General features: G+C 46.2%; 1 protein-coding gene across 1 annotated transcript; it reads left to right on the top strand.

Moving 5' to 3' along the window:
- Window positions 1-9,502: 9,502 nt before the first annotated feature.
- Window positions 9,503-19,130, top strand: GPR84 (G protein-coupled receptor 84). Its single transcript, XM_084832289.1, has 2 exons — window positions 9,503-9,693; window positions 16,120-19,130. The coding sequence occupies exon 2, from the start codon at window positions 16,185-16,187 to the stop codon at window positions 17,337-17,339; it is 1,155 nt and encodes a 384-aa protein (XP_084688415.1). The 5' UTR covers window positions 9,503-9,693; window positions 16,120-16,184; the 3' UTR covers window positions 17,340-19,130.
- The last annotated feature ends 1,578 nt before the right edge of the window (window positions 19,131-20,708 follow it).

Below are 20,708 nucleotides of genomic sequence, written 5' to 3' on the forward strand. Positions count from 1 at the left end.
CTGTACAGCCTGCAAGAGCGGATTTGCCCTATGCACAACTAAATCAGGATCCACCCCCTCATGTGGAAGAGACAGGAGAGACAGTAGTCTAATGTTCCCCAGCTAAGAATTTTTGAACCCGTAGATCCACACACCCCCTCACTCTCAGGGAAGCCAGGTTGCGTGATTCATGGAGCTTCTCATGACCTGATCTGCGCTCATTAGGTGTCAGACCAAAGTTTGTTGTTAATTCTTGCAGCTGGTGCAATGGCTTCAAGAAGCCTGGGTGGTCACATGTGTTTATTTTCCAAGCAGCATAATATTTGTCTGGAACTTTGCTGGATGCAGCAGAGCAGATACCCTGAGTAAACAGACATGAACTGTGGTGCTGTTCTGCCATGCTCACTGAACCTGCAAAGATTTCAAGGGCTACTTGCTAAGGCCTGACAGGCATAGACCTGTCCCAACACAGGCAAGCTTTCTGTCAAGGAGTCTGGGCACTCAAGCCTGGGAGCCCACGTCCGAAGGGTGATCCAGACTTGCCATTTGACTATTTTTCAACTATTGCAGTATTTGGAATCTCTAGGATGTCAGTCCCGGACTCAGCCCATTCCCCACCCCCCATACACACACCCCTGAAGAAGTGGGGCAAGGAATATAATGCACAGCTTCAGCCAAGGCTGTGTATGTTCTAGTTACATTAAACATCAGGGCAGGACCTACCATTAGGCATAGTGAAGCAGTCGCTTCAGGTGGCAGATGCTGGGAGGTGGCAGCAAGGTGTTGGAGGAGAGACCTGTGTGCCATGCAGCCTACTCTGGGCCCCCTAAGTTAGCCTGCTGCCTTCAGGTGCTGTAGAGGATGCTGTCCCATCATCAGTGCTGAAGACAGATTTTTCCATCAGTCCAGTTGTTTTTTGTATGTGGAATAGGAGGGAGCACCATTTTGTTCTTCACCTCAGCCAGCAAAAGGTTTTGGGCCAGCCCTGTTAAACATGTATTTAGGCAATGAATTATTTATTTATTTTTAAACCCATAGTAATGGGGGTGGGGGAATCAGAATCAGAGACTCAGGACCATGGTGAGGGGGAAGGGTTTTTTGTTTTTTTGCCCTTTCCCATTTTAGTATAATCCCAATGAAAATCTCTCCTGGAGGTGCTGTTTGCTACAGGCACCTTTCCTCCCATGCCAAACAACAGCCCAGAGTCAGGGTGGGAGGCTTTCATCAGGACTTGGATTGTGGTTTGGGAGGAAAGGATTCAATTCCTCTCCATGCATGCTGTGGTTGCAGTCCTGATCGGGCCTCCTGCAGCTGCCATTCAAAGTTCTCAAAAAGAACCACACAGTGCCAGACTACGCATTTAACACTGCCTGTAGTTTGACCCTGAGGTAAATGTGGTTAACCTGTTCTCAGACTGTACCACACAGGACTTCAGCTGTGGGATAGTCTGTATAAATGCTCTCCCATGAATAACTATTGTCATAGGCATCAAATATTTACCAGGTCTGGGCCTTATTCTCTAACCTAGGAGTGGGGAACCTGGGGCCCTCCAGATGTTGCTGGACACCAACTCCCATGAGCCCCAGCTAGCATAGCCAATGGTCATTTTATTAACTGAGGCAAATACATTCCCCTCCCACACACACAAAGTCAAGGCGCATAGTACCCAAGGTTGGGCCAAGTTATTTTGGCACCTGAGGTAGAAAATCACACAAGTGTCTCTCCCCTTTTTGGCAATACACTTACAATAATAATAGATTAAATAACTAACAACTTGCTGCCCTTTCATGATATCCAAAATCAGCTGCCTGAGGTAGCCACTTCACCAGTGGGGCAGCTAGGTAATTGCAGATGCTTATGGAGGCTCCCTTTAGTCTGCCATGTTGTATTACCTCAGTTGTGAGCACACAACTAACATTTCTCCACCCCCTCCCTACTATTCCATGCTTTACTGGTTCTACATTCCTGATACATTAGAGCAAAACAACAACAGCAACAACACCAAAACTGTTTGCCAATGCTGACCAAAAGATAAGAAATATAATCCTCTGAGCATGTGCAGTTTCACATTTCAAACTCACTTAAATCACGGCACCATCATGACTAAGGGAATAAAATGGAGTTTGCCAGCCCTGGTGCTGAACTGTTTACCACTGCCCCCATTACCTGCTACTCTCTGGGTGGACATTTGGGGGAACCCAGGACTGTGGGGCCCCAAGGCCTCAAGATCCAGCCCTAGCAGTACCACTGTGTCACTCTGCCAAACAGTAAGGCAGGCCCTGCATGGCAGCCAGTCCAGGTTACAGTCCCATCAATCAGCCATTTGGTGGGGTAGAGTGAGCGTGGTAGAGATGAATTTAATCGCTCGTTTCCTCTCCTGAACCTGAACTTCTGATCTGAAGAATTCTGTTTTGAAAGAACTCCATAGGTGTAGGACCGTTATACATTATTACCAACTATATATATTTTCTTTTAGGCTTTTAATGTATACGTATAGATGGAGTCATAATTACAATTTTCATGTTTTAAAATGAGCATTTTTGTGTGTGTTTGAATTTGAGCTGCAGTCCTGTACCCACTTATCTGGGAGTAAATCCCACTGAACTCAATGGGGCTTACTTCTGAGTAGACACATATAGGGCTGCAGTGTACATTGTCTAGTGAAAAATCAGTACATAAGATGTGGTTGATGTTGGTCTATTTTCTACGGGCTAATTTTATTTACAGAGCAATCCTACAGAGGTCAGGGGTCAGGAGGGGAGAGTATGTGGCACAGGAGCAGCCATTTCCTATGCCCTGCCAGCCTCATGTTGGCCACAATGGAAACATTGGCATTGGGGCTGCTTATCTTTTCTTTTGAGGGGAGTTGTTTTTTCTTCTTTTTAAAATGTTCCAATGGGAGAAAAATAACTACGCCAACTCCAGGGCTGGTATAGACCCACCACCCCTCATTCTTGGAACGAGGGGCTTTGGATCCAGCAGATCCAAAGCTTCCCCTGATGTCACCCATCCCACCCTTAGAATCCCGCTGCCTCCCTTTGCCCTTACTACCTACGGAGCACCATGGGCAGGGCAGGGACAATGCTAGAACTTTCTACAACCTGCAAATCTGTGTAAACTGATTTAGCTCAAGCTACTAGTAACCAGAAGGAGAAAAAAAAATCCTGCCATTTATTTATTTATTGCATTTATATCCTGCCTTTTTTCCTCTTGCAAGGAACCCAAGGTAGCTTACATGATCCTCCTCATTTTATCCTCACAACAACAACCCTGTGAGGTAGGTTGGGCTGAGGGTCTGTGGCTGGCCCAAAGTCACCCAGTGAGCTTCCGTGGCTAAGTGGGGACTAGAACCTGGATCTCCCAGCTCCCAGCCCAACACTCTAGCCACTATACCACACCGGCCCTATGCTTTTAACAGCAGCTTGATCTGCAGAGACCAACCTATTCACAGTATAGAGATGAGATTATCACCTGCTACTGTCTGCACAGCACATTGCTGCTAACAGCACAGCTGCAGAGGCTGGCTGAAAAGTTGGTAACCCTATCCTATAAATGGCTGAGGAACAGCCTTGCCTCTCTTCATGTCTGCTAACACACTGAATAACATTCACATTTTTACATTGTGCTTTTTGAGTGTCCCACAGGCTTCTTGTGTATTGTCTCAGTGATCCTTACAAGAATCTTATAAGGTGGATCAGTATTCTTATCCATATATTGAAGAGGAGTGAGGAGGTAACAAACCGGAGAGAGACTGGCTTGTGTAAGACCACTTTGTGACCTCATAACTGAGGTGAGATATCACTGAGAGATTTCCCAGCTCACTATCTTAGCTACTACATATGAGCTGTCTAGGACAGACTGCTTCCAGATGAGACTTTTATTGTGCAATTACCCTGCCTCAAACACAGAATTGTGTGTGTGTGTGTGTTCAGATGAAGTCATCTCCTATTTGTAACCTTCCCATGTATTCTCATCTCTTCTTCTGTCTCTTTTCTTACAATAAAAAAAACCATTAAGGAGGAAAAGACGGAAGAGCTGCACAATACCTTTTGTTTGGTAGCGGTACAATAGGTGGTACTGAATTTGGGGGCCTTCTGCTGAGTGGGGCTTTGGAAGTCTACCCTAAAGCCTGACCTGATGACACCTATACTGTGCCTTTAGCAGCAGCTTAGGAACATAGGCAGGCACCTTATACGGAGTCAGACCATTTGGTCCATCTAGCCCAGTATTGTGGACACTGACTGGCAATGGCTCTCCAGGGTTTCAGGCAGGAGTTTTTCCAGTCCTATCTGGAGAAGCCAGGGATCAAACCTGGGACCTTCCACATGCAAAGCAGGTGCTCTACCACTGAGCTAGATATGTAGGAATATTTCTGTATTATTTGCGTTATTCCAATTGCTCCATCATCCTTTCAAGGGCACCCTGAGGAAAGTAGAAACTAGGCCCAAAAGGCAAGCTGCGATGAGATATGTGTTTTGTTATTTGATTGGACCGGTTTTAGTTTTGCCCTGGATCTTCCAGAGAGTTTGGGAACAAATAAATAGCTTCTAGTTGAGCCCCATAGTGTTTTGGCCATTCTGGAGGTGGACAGTTCTGGCTGCTAATTGCTACATGCGAAGTGGCTGTTAAAGGCACAGATACAGCAGCAGGTTGAAAAGTTGGCAAACCTAGTGGGAGGAAAGCACAGTGAGAATTGCTGTCAAGGGGAGGGGGAACCAGTGGGTGAAGCTGTAGTTTCAATCAGTCAATCACTTTATTGTATACCAATTTTGCATATAGTATGCTCAGAGTGGTTCACAACAAAACATTATGAAAAAACAATATAGTCAGAATAATTTCATAACAAGTACATGATAAAACATCAATATAAAAACAATTCCATCATCAACAAAACCAAAGGGAAACACCCCCTGACCTTGCTGGTTAGACTAGCAGTAGCATAGGGCCTTCTAAGGAGCTTCAGAGGGAAGTTGTCAATCCCAGATGTTAATAGGATGACAAACTGTAGGTAACGGAGCTTTCTCCTCTGGTGATAGCGGTTTGTGGCTCTTGACCATATTATGAGACTTTCTAACATGTTCCTTCCAATACTAAGTCCTACAGATTGAGCAGGGGGTTGGACTAGATGATCTCAGAGGTACCTTTCAACTCTGATTCTGTGAGATACATGTCGCTGTGTGGCAGCTGGTGCTCCAGCATGATTCCAGCAGCTCCAGTTGTGATTCAGTTATATGAAATGAACGAATCAGTTATATTAAAGAGTTGGAGCGGAATTAGTGGTGTTATTAAGGGATTTGGCCAACTCTTTAAGGCTGCGATCCTAAATACATTTCCTAGGGAGTGATATGCCACTAAACTCTGTGGGACTTACTTCTGAGGAAACACACTTAGAATTGTGCTGCAACTCAGAGGTTTATGTACAAAATCCACACGCCCACATGAAGAATTAGGATGATGACAGCTTTTGAACATCAAGAGTTCCTGAACTGGAGATAAGTAGAGATCCCAGATGAATGCGAGTGGGGAGGAGAGGTCTTCCATATAGTGTCCACAGATTATTAAGACTACAGGTTCAGTTAAACATGTTCAAACAGGGCACCTGCTAACTGCTGCCAATCAAGCTGCTGTCAATGCAGGGGTATCAAGCCTCTTTCAGCCCCAGGGCCCAATTTAATTTTGGAGGAGCTCTCGGGGGCCACATTCCAGTGGTGACCAGGGCAAAAGGGGCAGGGCCAAAAATACCAGCATATTGTAGCTTCAAGCTCTTCCTGCCAGTCACTAAGCCTTAGGAGAGGCATTTCAACCTCTTAGAGTGGGGAGAAAATATGCAAAAGTCAGAAAGCCACCAAACAATTGGCAGTCAGGGGAAGGGAGCATGGTGTTCTGGGAAACACCAGGGAGCCGGACTGGGACTCCAAATGGACCAGATTTGGGCTGCGGGCCTGAGTTTCAACCCCTCTGTGTTAAAGGGACAGGGGCTACTTCAAAAGTTTCCAGTTCCCATGGAGACTCCCACATTCCCTTGCTACCCTAAGATGCAGTGCAATTGCTAGCTTTTCCAAGAAGTGTGTTGCACTGCTTGAAGCCTTCATGCAACCCATATCCTGCAACCTAGAATTCCTGTAGAGTGTACAACCTTGTTTTACTGCCGTGGCTCCCATGTCTTTTCACAACATCCCAGCACACAGAAGTTAAAGCCAATGAAGCTTTTCCCATCCATTGTATACTACACCTTCATGTCAGGAAAAGCTTCAACTGCTAATTTTCCACACATGTCAGGTCGCTGTTAAAGGTGGGCCAAGAAAGAAAGAAAGAAAGAAAGAAAGAAAGAAAGAAAGAAAGAAAGAAAGAAAGAAAGAGACACAATCCTAAACATCTGCCTGCTAATCTCAGAACTATGTGGGGAAAGTACTCTGCACATACCCAGAATCACTTGTTTATTAACACAACATGTGTTCCAGAGTTGAGGCCTGTTATAAGAGCGCCAGAGCCTGGTTTAAATGAAGCCCTCTAAGAATGCTTTGCGGAAACAAACCCTAACAGCTGAGTCCACCATGCCTAGCAGTGTTCTCCTTCTCTCGTGCTAAGCCCGTAGAGGTCTCCCATGAGACTTATTTACACCAAAAAGAGTCTCTCTCTTTCTCCCCCACTCTACAGCCACAGCCTTTGTGCACAAAAAGGAATAATGTAAACACCCCCAAGTTATGCAAGATAAACATGCTCCCCAGCCAACAGGCCTCCACCCATCTCAGAGCCAAACCACAGGCAGAGACAGCTCTTGTTTTTTATGAGATGAGACCAGATAGGACCTTTTTTTAGAGGATCCCTGCCTGAAAGGCTGCTGGACAGATCCAAGGCATTTCTGAAACCTCATCTCCACAACCAAGATGGCAGAGCAGGGGTGGTAGGAAATGTGTTGTCCTGCAAATATTTTGGCCTACAACTCCATCATCCTTCATTATTGGCTATGCTGACTAGGGCTGATGGGAGCTGTAGGCCAAAACATCTGGAGGGCCAGAGGTTGCCCATCCCTGCTGTAGAGCTTATAGAGATGACAGGCCTGGCATGGAGGTGGGAGAAGCTATACCTGTTGAATTTTTACCCATCATGCACTAGAGTCTCTTGACGGGAAAATATAGCAATCCTATTCTGGTGTCGCTTTTTCTTCTGGCAAGGCTCATAGGCTGGTAACAGCTTCTGGGTGGTCAGACATTTAATGGGGGCTTTTCCTGACAGAGGGATGTAGTGATGAGGGCAGCTACAATCAGTTAACTTCTCGCTTGATGTGCAGCTGTTAAAAGGGATAAAATGCCAGGTGTGAAGAGAGTCTTAGCCTGATGTGCAGTGGTTAAAAGGTGGCAGAAACATAAATGGGAAGAAGAATAACTTTGCCACCTTTCAGCTACCTGGTAGACAGAGGAGTGAAAGGGACTGAGCCCACAAGGGATGTTATAAGTAGGGGTGTTTGAATTCTCCAAACTCCACCTTGGTTCAGTTCGTTCCCATTTTTGTTTGTAACCTGTTTTTCAGTTTGCTCGAACAGGAAACGTGTGCATTTATGTGTGTATTTTCAAAAGTATGCACTTTTCCTAATTGATTAAAGTGTGAAAACACATATTTTTTTTAAATGTGCATTTCAGAGTGCACTTTCTTAAAAATTACATTTTTCAAACACAATCGCAAGTTAGGGAATGAGCCAAAAAAAATCCGCCAAATTGTGCTCCACATGCATTCATGTTTGGCAATGCAAACAGGGCAAGTTACAATGATTCATGAATTGAAACAAAACTCTCGTACATCGCTACACACTGCATCTTCCCCCATGGGGAACGGCACAGGATAGGTGAAGCTGCCCCAAGTGAGATGCCAGGTGGATCTTCTTGTGTGGATGGTAGACCGGTGCAGCAGGCCTGAACTCAAGGATTCATTATCATTTGAGCTGACCCGCTTGCCCATGCTTGCAGCAACAGTCCGCATCTAGCTTCCTGGGCTGCATTCATCTGGTATTTTCTCTTAAACTGTAATGCATCTGTCATGACTGACCAGGATTTAGACCTGATTAACTTCACAGTGGCGAGTACCACTTCACTGAAGTGTGTGCTTTCAAAAAAGCATCAGGCCTATAGCCAGATTAAAATAAAAACGAATGAGGATTTATGTCTGGGAGACCTGAATTGCAGATGCTCAGGCCACAGGATGTATTTCATGGCATTCTTACAGTTCTGCATTTGTTTGCTGATCTGGCAGCTTGGGGAAAGCCTTGATGAGCTGTATGTGGCTAATGGGTTGTACAGAGCCTAAAGCTGCAGAGCAGTCTCTAAGCATATTTACTCAGAAGTAAATTCCACTGTTTTCACTGATGCTCATGGTCAAGTAAGTGTGCATAGGATTGCAGCTTCAATGTAGAGCAGCCTTCCTCAACCTGGTGTCCTCCATATTTCCCATCAGCCCCAGACAGCACAGCCAATGGTCAGGAATCCTGGGAGTTGTAGCCCAAAACATCTGGAGGACACCAGGTTGGGAAAGGATGGAGTAGAGAATGTTGCCTTTTTTCTTTGCTCCTCCCTTTAACCAAAGTGGTCCTTACAGCACAGTTAACTGCAGCAATAGCAGCACGTGTTGACCGTTCAAGAAATAATGACACAATGATTTCAATACACTTGGTTGCTATTCAGTTTACTCCAGTGCCCTTGGAACAAAGCTGTAGAAATTGCCATCGTGTGAGCTATTCCAGGCTCTAGAAGATGTGCAATTGGCTGCTAAATGTGACCTTAATCATCGCTACATAGAAACTGTATTAGAGGAGGAAATGGGAGGAGGACCTCTGTACTGGAAAGAAGAATAGGAAAGGTAGCAAGCCATTGATAGTACTCTGATTCCACCAATCTTAAGATGGTCCTACTCCCAGACACTCATTTACTTTCTTCTCAGAATCCTTAAAACCTAACCAAACTGCTGGATCCGTAGATCAGAGGTGCAGAATCTCACACCTGGGGCCAAATCCAGTCCCCCAGGGTTCCCCAGATGGCCATGCCCCCACCCACTAATCATTTGGTGGTTTCCTGGCTTTTGTGCATTTTTCCCCCATTCTAAAAGGTCGAAGTGTCCTCCTAAGGCTTAATGATTGGCAGTAAGAGCTTGAAGCTGAAATGTGCCGGCATTTTGGCCCTGCCCCCTTTGCCCTTGCCCCCCCCGAATCACCCCCCCCAAATCGCCCCCCCCCCATGCTTTCTGAAAGTGAATTCTGCCCTTTGGTTGAAAGGGGTTCATCACCCCTGCCATAGATGGACATGTGACTGAATGTCCCAATCCACACATCAAGTTGTCTTGCTGTGTCTCTCAATCCTAGTGCAACACCTTCTCTCTCCCTGTTCCTCTCCCTCTTTACCCAGGCCAGCTAGTGTTAATCTTTAATCTTTTTTGACCCTTGTTTAAATTTCTGCTCTGAGCTTCTGTGGGCGAGTCTGCACGAGCCCATGAACGCAAGTCTCTTTCAAGCACTGTGAGTACACACAGGTCTGGTGAGTTGGCATTTATGAGCCTCAGGGAAAGAGGAAGTTGCTTCAGGGAATTTGGAAACTTGGGAGGTTTTTTTGTTCTGTTTTCAGCCTAGGCATGAAAAACCTTGATAAATAAGTGTCAAAAAAGCTGGAGATACCAAGACCTGCGGACTGTGGGCATTAGCTTGGATCGTCTGCTCCCCATCTTTCCTCAGTAAGTCACTTTAATTCTTTTTCACATACTGAAGTTTATATTCAGGAGCAGCTAAAGTTTAAAAGTTAAACTATTATATACATGAGGTTTTCCCCTCTAGTTCTTTCTGTGCCTCCTGAAGGCGTGTAGATTTCACATTATCTTTCAGTATTGGTTTATCACAAGAGTGGCTAACAATGAGGGTTGCTTGCTTCTTGTACCAGCCACTGCTTCTAGGCTTTTTACAGCAGCTAGATTTGCAGACATTAACAAGGGACAGGTCTTATTTCCTTGCTGTGAAAATCTTCAACTTCTGATTTCTAGAGATCAAGTGCTGTTAAAAGCACAGGAATAGGTAAAGACTCCCCCTTGCCACACCTAGATTACTTGGAAATCCACAATATAGGGTGGTCAGATGCAAAAGAAGATAGGGCTCCTACACTTTTAATAGTTTAACAGCAGCAGCTTTTACACAACTATTAAAGGTGCAGGAGCCCTCTCTACTTATGCATCTGGCCATTCTACCCAGCAACATGTAGACAGAGTTGCCATCAGTTTTTCAGAGCCTGCTCCTGTATCTTTATCAGTGGCCTAACATGCAGAAATTTAGTGGGTGAAGCTTTTCCTGGCATGATTGTAAAATAATAGGAAAAGCATCATCTAATTAATTATTGAGCATGAGGCCACTGTTTAAAAAAATGCATAGGAACGGGACCTTTTGAAAAGGTGTCAAATGGTGGATCCTTTTTAATTTCAAGTTTGGTCACTCAGCCATGAGGCCAGAAAAAATCTTTCTTGTTACTTCCCTCATCCTTGAGTTCAACACTGCCCATGGAGGAAGGTTCCAGGGCTGAGCTGTGGGAGATCTCAGACTCCAAGTCTTGACTCCAGGACGGTTTATCATATTGACACACCCTTGTCGCTTCTCTTCAGCCAGTTATATATTGAGTGCATTGAAGAGGATAAGTTGTCAGTAGCAGGAGAAAGATCTTTTGGGAATCAAGTCAAACTATGGGATTGTAGGCTTGGAAGAAAAAAGGCATGGGCTGGCACCAGAGATGAGATGAAATTTCACATAAATTAGGCACTTGGCAGCATTTCAGAGTCTCTTTCTGAATTTTGAATATTTTCCAAACTTCCCTTTTTGAATACTGGCTATAAGAACATCACTCTGATCCAGCAAGGCTGTTCCAAAGGCCTACTTCGTCCAGCATGCTGTTTCCCACAGGGGCCGATCAGTTGCCCCTGGGCAGCCCCTAAATAGGACATGAGAACAATAGCACCCTCCTGCTCATGCTCCCCAGACACTGGGATCGAGAAGCACCCTTTCTCTGACACTGGAGGTATTATATAATCGTCATGACTAGTTGCCATTTATAGCCATTTTCCAGGAACTTGTCTAGACCCCTTTTAAAGCTGTCCACGTTGGTGGCCATCGCGGCATCTTGCGGAAGCAAATTCCATAGTTTAACTATGTGCTGTGTGAAGAAGTACACTGTTTTTCTGTCCTGAATTTCCCTCCAATCAGCTTCATGGGGTGACCTGGGCTCTAGTATTGTGCCCTACTAAAATCCCTCCTTCTACACAACCATTAAAGCTGCAGAAGCCTTGTCCTCTTTTGCGTCTGGACACCCTAGTTTCAAAGCAGCCTTACCAAACCTATCCAAGATCACACCTTCAGATTCCATGTTGGCTCACCTAGAAGACCCCAGATTCCATGTTGGCTCACCTAGAAGACCCCAGATTCCATGTTGGCTCACCTAGAAGACCCTAGTTTCAAAGCAGCCTTACCAAACCTATCCAAGATCACACCTTCAGATTCCATGTTGGCTCACCTAGAAGACCCCACAGGTCTCTGTTTCATCCACCAGAACACTTTGGAAAGTTTGGAAACATCTTCCCTTTCACCATCTTGGTTTTGAATACAGTGAGATGGTTAAAAGGTGCTGATGGGTAATTAATCTACACTGAAAACAAAGGCTGCTATGTTGTCCATAAGAAAAATGTCAGAATCTATATACTGCAATGCCTTTACCTGATGAAGGGATCTGGAGATCTCAAAAGCTTACACGTATTTTGTGATCCTTGAGCTGGCCTAGTAAAGGTATTACACTATATGGATTTTGGAATTAATCTATACTGTGTTGATTTTTAGTATACACCTTTCAGACCCTCTGGCCCTGGAGGAATCCCAGTGAGACTGGTTAGGTGGAGGCAAGGACAACCTGGTCTTCATCTTTCATTTCATTACGTTGGTCTGAGGGGTTATTTTTCCTTCTCACAGACCTGATGACATTTCTTTAGAGTCTAAGCATCTTAGCCTGGTTTTGGAGGAAAGGGGCAAGGGTGATAAAATCAGAAGGTACTTTAGCTATCTTATTCAAGGTGTAGCCACGTGGTGGTTTTGAAGGGGGCCAATGTGCATGAACTAGGCTTCCCCAACCGGATGCCCTTGAGATAGGTTGGACTACAACTCCCATTATCCCCAGCCAGCACTGCCCATGCACACACCCTCCAGTGCAACACACCTGGGGGGCATCAGGTTGTGGAAGGCTATTATTAAATTTATAATATTTCATCCAAGGGGTTCAAAGCTGAGTATATGATTCTGTCTCCGCTTTATCCTCACAACAGCCCTGTGGAGTAGGTTAGGCAAGCTGGCAGATTTTCCCAAGTCACCCAGTGAGTTTCATGAAGTGGAGATCCAGGTTTTGAACCTGGATCTCCCCTGATGTAATCTGACACTCCAAGCACCAAACCATCCTGGTGTAGCCCCTGTTGTTTCTTCTTTTCTTGATGGGCTTTATGCCTTCAACTTCTGTGTGACAGGCAGAAATTCAACAGGTGCTGATGTCCTTTCCCCTCCACCATGCTGCACTTTTATACCGAAAAGACCAAGTGTTGAATTTGCCTGTTAAGTGCCTATTAAAGGCACAAGGCATGATGGTGGTATTGGTGAGGAAGATGGCAACGCTGTGTATGCTTCATTGTCAATCTGACTCTGCTTAAGCCTCCCACACTCTCAGCCCAGGCATCTGATAAAGCAGAGGGTGGGGAAACTCAAGCCTGGAGGTCAATTCCATCCCTCAGGGGGTCCCAGTTCAGACCTCTGGGATTCCCCAAATGGCCATACCCCTTTCCCCTAGCCCCACCCACTTTCCCCTAGCCCCACCCACTTTCCCCTAACTGGCAATCATTTAGTCATTCCCTGGCTTTTGTGCATTTTTTTCCCCTATTCTAAAAAAGGCTTTATTTTTGGCCCCACTTATTTTGGCTTTGGACCCACCCACCACTGGAATGCAGCCCCCAAGTGCTTCTCTGACATCCTGATTTGAGAGCCCCACCCAACTCACAGAACTGAGTTCCCAGTAAACATGCATAGGATCAGGCTGTCGCTGAGAGGCTCTCCCACTCTCCTGCTCTGCTCTGCCTCCCTCCTATCAGGCTGATGATGTTTGCCCTGTTCATGGTAAGGCTTCACCACCCCAAGTGCAATGTTGAACTAGAGGTTAGCATCTAAAGGTCTCTAGTCCATGTCTGGACCCAGTGAGATTCATCATCTGGGCCACTCTGTCACCAATCTAGACGCAAAAGAAGTGTGGAGAAAGCAGGATGAGTGAGAACAGAAACTGGCAGCAGGCCAGTAACCCCATTACCTCTCTCTTCTCACAGTGCCCCCCACCCCAAAACAAGAAACCTAGCTGCTGACAAGGGCTTTGACACTGGCCTAGAACTAATGGTTTGTTCTAACTAATGGTTTGTTTAAATGGTTTGTTCTAACAAACCATTTAAACTACTCTAATTTAAACAAATGGTTTGTTTAAATGGTTTGTTCAAATAAATGGTTTGTTCTAACTAGAACTAATGGTTTGTTCACCTTGAAGGTTTCGGAAGTGGTCTGCACTAGCAGGCAAGTCAACTCCCTTCCTAGAACTGCATGGGTACACGAGTTACAAGAGCAGCTTCCAGTTTCTTAACCCACTTCCCTCTCCCTCTCTCATGTCCCTTCTTCAGAAACCACCAGATGAACCACTAAAGCATCTCTTGTCTATTTATTGAATACCGTAAGCTTTGGGGAGCAGGTACCTTGGAGCAGCAGTAACCATTTCTTGAACTGGAGCTAGGGTAGCCAGTGGAGAATTTGGCAATTAGAGCTGTGCTTTTAATGGCGTTTTGCCCTGCAGGCCTATGTGATCATGCTTACCTCCAGGCTGTGTGTGTGTGTGTGTGTGTGGGGGGGGGGATATTTATTTATTTTCATTTACATTGGGTAGATCCAGGATCTGCCTTCATCAGATCCACTCGTGGAAGGTCCCTCCACCCATTTTTGGGAGATCCCCCCACACCACACCACGGTTCATCCCACTCAGCAGGATCTCCTGATTTTGTGTAGCATTTTCAGATGGCTGGAGGGGCTGCTTTAGGAAGGAGGGGATGAGGAAGTCCACTTCCAACAGCACAGGTGATCCATCGTAAATCTGGATCCAACCCTGTATCTATAGGTCACCTTTATGGGTAGAAACCCTCTCAAGACAGCTTCAAGAATAATTAAAAAAAAAATAACAATACACATCAAATATTAATCAAAGCCAGTGCTAATAATAAAACAAACATCTACCCCCAAAATACAAAAATGCAGTACATAAATGCAGCTAAATCCATCAGCAGCCCAATAAAACACAATGCACGGAAAAGCCAAAGAAAACAAAATAGGTCTTTAGGGCTTTTCCTACAAGCCTGCAATGATGGGGCCCGATGGACTCCAGCTGGCAACGCATTCGAAAGGTGTGGGGCCACTGCAGAAAATTATCTCTCCCTTACGTCAACCAAACTGCTCTTAAAAGTGGACAAATGAGAAAGACCTTTGCTGATGATCTTAAAATGTGGGCAGGCTGATATGAGTGAAGGTGGTTCTTAAAGTAATTCTGTCCCAAACCTTTTAAGGCTTGAAAGGTTAAACCCAGCACTTTAAACTCACTGGCAACCAGTGCAACTGGTGCGATATAGGTGTCACATGAACCAGCTGCCTGGACCCCAAAACCATTCAGATGCCTGCATTCTGCATCAGCTGAAGTTCCCAAACTGTCTTCAAATGCAGCCCCGCGTAGATCGCATTACAGTAGTCCGGCCTGGAGTCAGTAATGCATGGATAACTTAGGTGAGGTCAGATCTCTTCAGATAGAGCCACAGCTGGTGAACCAGCTTAAGATGGCAAAAAGTTTTTTTTTCTGGAAGGTCATTTGACAACCGCAAGTAACTAAAAAGCTTAGCACAATGTGTGCTTTCTTTTCATCATGGAGGGTGGTGCGTGTGTGTGTGTGTCTCTCTCTCTAAGTCAGGCCCACATTCCCTTGGGGGTAATCTGCTGGGAACTGCATGCTAGCAGTGGGTGGGGACAAGAGCAGCAGTGGGTGGGACTAGAGCTAAAAATGGGTGGGGCCACCCCTTCTATCTTACTTTCTCTCTCTCTCTCTCTCTCTCTCTGTGCAACCCTCTTATTTCTCTGTCTCCCTCTCCTCTCTCTACCTCCTTGCCCAGTGGGGTGGAAAAGGAGGGAAAGATTGCTCTTGCCAGAGGTCTGATTGCTTGCAGGGGTCTTCTAACATTGTACTGAGGACTGAGTGAAATTAGACCAAGGGCAGTAGGCTGTCCACTATCCCTGCTATAAGTGTGTCTGGTCATAGACCTTGCACCCTCCCCAATAGGGCCAGTAGTGCCAGGATTTTGAAAGGCCCGTTTTGGCTTTTCCCGAAAGCCAAGGATGCCAAACTGGAGCTTTTGGGGGTCTAGACCTCCAGTTTCTACCCTCCACGTAACCCACCTCTGGCTTGAAAAGGGAGCCAACCAGGGAGAGGATGGTGCCAGTTAGGAACGATTTGGAGATGTCTGTTTCCATGGCAACGTCCCAATTAGGCCTTTTTAGGGGAAGGAATGGGGTTGCGCTTTGATCTCTCATCCCTGGAGGAAACTGGGATGTAAATCAGAGAGCGCCATGTGTGTGTGTTTGTGTGTGTGTGTGTGTGTGTGTGTGTCTGTGTAAACCAAGCAGCAGGCCTTTGGCTTTAGGTGGGCGTGCAAGGACATCTCTTCTCACTCTTGGGATGTCCACTGCAGTTCTCTGTGTCTTTCCAATTCTCCCCTGTCCGTCATGCCAGAGACCCCAGTTGGGATGGGAGCCCTTTCTCTCCAGGCACTGCACAGGCATATCAGGCAGACTCCGCCACGAAGGAGCTCTGTGCCCAGCTGTTGTGGCTAAGAAAGTCATCAACGTATCCATTTTAAAAAGCTATCTATGCCAGTGGTCGTGACAACTTCCTTGTGCCAAGGAATCCCCCAAGTTGATTTTGTGTTGTAGGAAGTATTTCCTTGGGCTGCATTGAAGCCACTGCTGATCACTACTTGACAGCCATATGCTTTTGCTTCCTTCTTTCCTTCCATTTCCTCTAGGTACAATATTGGCCTGGTAGCTTTCCACTAGAGGGCGCCATAGCCTGGAATCACTTCCTCCCAAGATGGAAAATCTTGCTGACAACTTCTCCTGCTATGACCCTTCCATCGTTGGCTACCGCTATGTGTCCGTGAGTTGGGGCATCGTGGTGACGATAGTGGGCACGGTGGGCAACGTGCTGACCCTGCTGGCTTATGCAGCAGACACCAAGCTGCAGACGCGTGTCAATCTGCTAATCGTCAACCTGACCTTGGCCGACATTCTGTACTGCACCTTCCTTCAGCCCTTCTCCGTGGACTCCTACCTGCATCTTTACTGGCGGGCGGGTGCTGACTTTTGCCGGGTCTTTGGGATGCTGCTCTTCGTCTCCAACTCAGTCTCTATCTTGACTCTCTGCCTAATTGCCATCAGTCGCTACCTGCTGATCGCCAACACAGCCCTCTTTGACCGCATCTTCTCCCGCCTTGGGGTGATGCTCATTGCTCTGGCCACCTGGGTTGTTGGCGTTGCCAGTTTCGCACCACTGTGGTCTGTCTATGTCTTGGTGCCCAAAGTCTGCACCTGCAGCTTCCATCGCATCCATGGCCGGCCCTATACCACCATCCTCATGGCCTTCTACTTTGTGGTGGGTCTCAGCTGTGTCGGCATCTTCTACTTCCTCATCCATCGCAAAGTCAAGACTGCTGCCCATAACATGGACCAATACAAGCTGAAGAAGGCCAGCCTGAAGGGAGCCCATGTGGCTGGGACCAGCTCAGCCACACCAGGACGCTACCAAGAGTTGGACAGTGGGGTGGACAGTGCAGGGGCTTCCCAGCATTCCTGTGAAGGTCTACCCTCTGGGCCTACGACCAAATCTTCTGTCCCATCAGCTTCTTCTGAGAGCAGTGGGACTCCTCCAGTGTCTCAGCCTGTGGCCCCACCTAAGAAAGCTGTCCCTTGCCAGACCAAGGATAGCCACTCTGAATTCCGCCGGGTGACCCGCATGTGCTTCGTGGTCTTCCTTTTCTTTGTCATCTGCTACATTCCTTTCCTGCTGATCAACATCTTCGATGCCAAAAACCGTGCTCCGACTGTGCTGCACATGATCGCTGCCAACCTCACATGGCTCAACAGCTGCATCAACCCAGTGCTTTATGCCGCCATGAACCGCCAGTTCCGTGAGGCCTACAAAGGTGTGGTCTACAACTTTGCACGGAGATTCCACCGGTGCCGCTAACTCACCGGGAGCAGGCAGGGGACTCCCAGTCTCCATAGGGACATTCTGCTCTGACCCACTCGGCTTGTCCTGGGGGCAGGGAGGCCACCACAAAGCTGCCTGGACTTTCATGCTGGACTAGATACAGGAAGATCTTAACTAGCTCCTTCATGGGATTTCTGTTGTTTTACTGTTGTATTTGATAGCATATTCCATATTCTGTTGTGGCCCATATGGGTAATATGGAAATCAACTGGGATTGATTGACTGGGCCTTGCCTTGTTGAAGCTGGAGAAGCTGCCCTTTTGGATTGGTAGCCAGTGACAGAGGGGCTGTTTGGCCTTGCCAGGCTTCAGACATGATAGCAAATGTTGCTCCTTCACAACATCTCTGTGGCCAGTCATCCGTTGTCTTTTTTATAGTCATAGACACAAAGATGCTGTCAGGTCTGCACTTTTATAGAATCATAGAATAGTAGGGTTGGAAGGGGCCTATAAGACTGAGTCCAACCCCCTGCTCAGCGCAGGACTTTGACACGCACGCACAATATATAGTGATCAGTTTTGTAAATGCATATTTATATTTATCACCTCTGTCCAGCACTCTGCTCCCCAAACCATTTACCTCTTGTCACTTTGACCATGGGACATTTGCGCACTGTGCAATAAAAGCCTCATCTGGAAGCACCCTTAGTAACATGTCCACTAAGTTGCGGCCATCCAGATATTTTAGCCCACAACTCCTGTCATCCCTCACCATTGGCTATGCTTGCTAGGGCTGATGGAAGTGGTAGGCTAAAACAACTGGAGGGCTACACGTTGCCCAGACCCTGATGTACAGAGACCTCTATGTCTTGTTCTGTATGTGTCTAGGCTGTCTTGTGATATGAATGCTAACAGTAGCGTGATTTGATGATCTTTTCCTTTACCTCTGTTTCAGCACAGTCCACCATATACTCAGAATCTTCTCTTTTCCATCCATGCACCAATTGACGGCAGCAAGAACCAGACAGAGGTGTTCTTGGTGGCTCCTCTGAACCTGTGCAACACCTTTCCTCTGGGGAGTCACCATAGGCTAAATCTCTTTTGGAAATATCCCCCTGGCCCCATCCCAACCTGATACGCACACACACACACACACACACAGCCTTTGCTAGCATTTTTTTTTCTAAATTAAACCCTCCAAATGTTGCAATGTAACCTTTCCCCAAAGGGGAGTTGCTTTGGTCCCCTGATCATCTTTGTTGCCCTTTTCTTCACTTTTCCAGCTCTACAATATCCTTTTTTTGAGATCAGGTAGCCAGAACTGTACACAGTGTGCATTATGGGTGAGAAAAGTAGAACCTGCTGGAATTCTCTGTTCTATGCAGTGGTGAAATGTTCAGTTCCCTCGGCTTCCTTCCTTTGCATCTGGTCACCCGTACAGCGGCCCCACATTGGGCAAGAATGAGGCATATTAATGTTAAAGCTGCTCCCCCTCCCATTTTGAAACCCAATCGCCCTGGATTATATAATATGTCCATTGATAGGCTATTTGGAAAAGATTTCACTGTTGGATGATATACTTTGCATATGTGTGTGTTGGGGTTTTGTTGTTGGCATATTAATATGTTGGCATACTAATGTTAAAGCTGCTCCCCCTCCCATTTTGAAACCCAATCACCCTGGATTATATAATATGTCCATTGATAGGCTATTTGGAAAAGATTTCACTGTTGGATGATATACTTTGCATACGAGTGTGTTGGGTTTTTGTTGTTGTTGGGTTTTATTAGAAACCTTGAATAAAATAAATAATATTTTTTAAACCCTGATCTCTAGACTTTGTGTTTATTTTGACCAATTCCACCTTCATGGTGGCTTCCTGTGCAATGCTGTTCTCTGTTAAATTGCTCATGAGCTGAGCTTAGCAACACAGCTGGTGTGCCAGTTAATGAAGAGTGCAATCTAACATGCACTTACTTGGGATTGCCCTTGTATTGGATGGGATTTATTTATAACCAGGCATGGATAGGACTGGGCTGCAGATGTGAGCTGATAAAGATCTCTGTTTTATAAAGGCATTGTCACTTTCTCTTGCAGGGCTCCCATGCTTTCGACAGCAGCCTGGCATGCAGAAATTCAGCAGATGCAGCTTTTCTTGGCATCGTGTTTTCAGCCATCTCAGGTTGCCACTTTATTCTGCCCCTGGGCTCTTCAGGAGGGTTAGGAGTGCTCTGTTTCATCCCTGCCTGCCATGAAATGGGCAATGCTGATGGAATAGGAGCCTTGCCAAAAAAAAGAAATCCTAGTTTTGATGGATTGTTTCATTTATAATCCTACTTTCCTTCTCCCATCCAGGCACTGAGGTGAGCAGACCCTGCCTTGGTTAGCCTCAGCTGGGTGTTCAGCATCATGTGCCTTCAAACCATAGCCACAATTCCATCTTGCTTTGTTCTAAATGTGATGAGTCTGTGTGCAAAAATAGTAGCCTTGTCACTATTTTTTTTAACTGGCCCACAGACATTGGGCATTTCTACATGAGGCTTTTATCCCACACCTTTACTGGGGCTTCTGCTCCCAGATTCTTTGCGGGATTAAGATCAGCTCCTTAAACAAAACAAAAAAGATCTGCTCCTTTATACATGCTTTTTTCTTTCTCTGCCATTCTATATGTGTCATTATTCAGCCACTAGATGCTGCTGTGATATAGTGGAATTGCACAAATATACAGAGCATTTCATAGCTGTAAAGGACCTGCAAGCTACCGTGAGTGAGCAATCACGAACACACAATAAAAGCTTCGTGTTGTTGTTGTTCAGTTGTGTCCGACTCTTCATGACCCCATGGACCATAGCATGCCAGGCCTTCCTGTCCTGCGCTCTCTCCCGGAGCATGCTCAAGTCCATATTCAGAAAGCTCTTAAACCGCAGCCTGGTATACACACAAAAGGAGCAGGGAAACCACTTCCTGCCATTTATCTCTCGGCCACAAAAAACATCCCCTGCTTAATTTCTTCAATATGAGGCTGCTGCAAAAAGACACAGGAGAAAGGCCAGGGAAAAAAGGTGGCAATCCAGAACAATGAAAAAAGTGTGTTATTCCCATCCCCAGTCATATTGTTTGTAGATGATGAACCGGAGGCGGGCAGGGGGAGGCTCTGCACCACAGGTGTAGTCCCCCACCCATTTGCTAAGGATAGCCTGGCCCCAGTGATCCAGGCACTGGCAACCTCAAGACTGGACAACTGCAATGTGCTTTACGTGGGGCTGCTTTGAGGTTGGCCTGGAGGTTGTAGCTAGTGTAAAATGCTGCGGCCAAGCTGCTGAGTGGGACAGCCTACCAGGAACATATTACGCTAGGAGTTGTGCTGGCTGCCAATAAGCTACGAGGCCAAGTTCAAAGTGCTTAT

Source organism: Heloderma suspectum, chromosome 2, assembly GCF_057233095.1.
Source record: "Heloderma suspectum isolate Gila_16-S chromosome 2, 16-S_ref, whole genome shotgun sequence".
NCBI lineage: Eukaryota > Metazoa > Chordata > Lepidosauria > Squamata > Helodermatidae > Heloderma > Heloderma suspectum.

Excerpts from the sequence above, each read along its gene's own strand:
- GPR84 (XM_084832289.1), top strand. The coding sequence starts at position 16,185 with ATGGAAAATCTTGCTGACAACTTCTCCTGCTATGACCCTTCCATCGTT.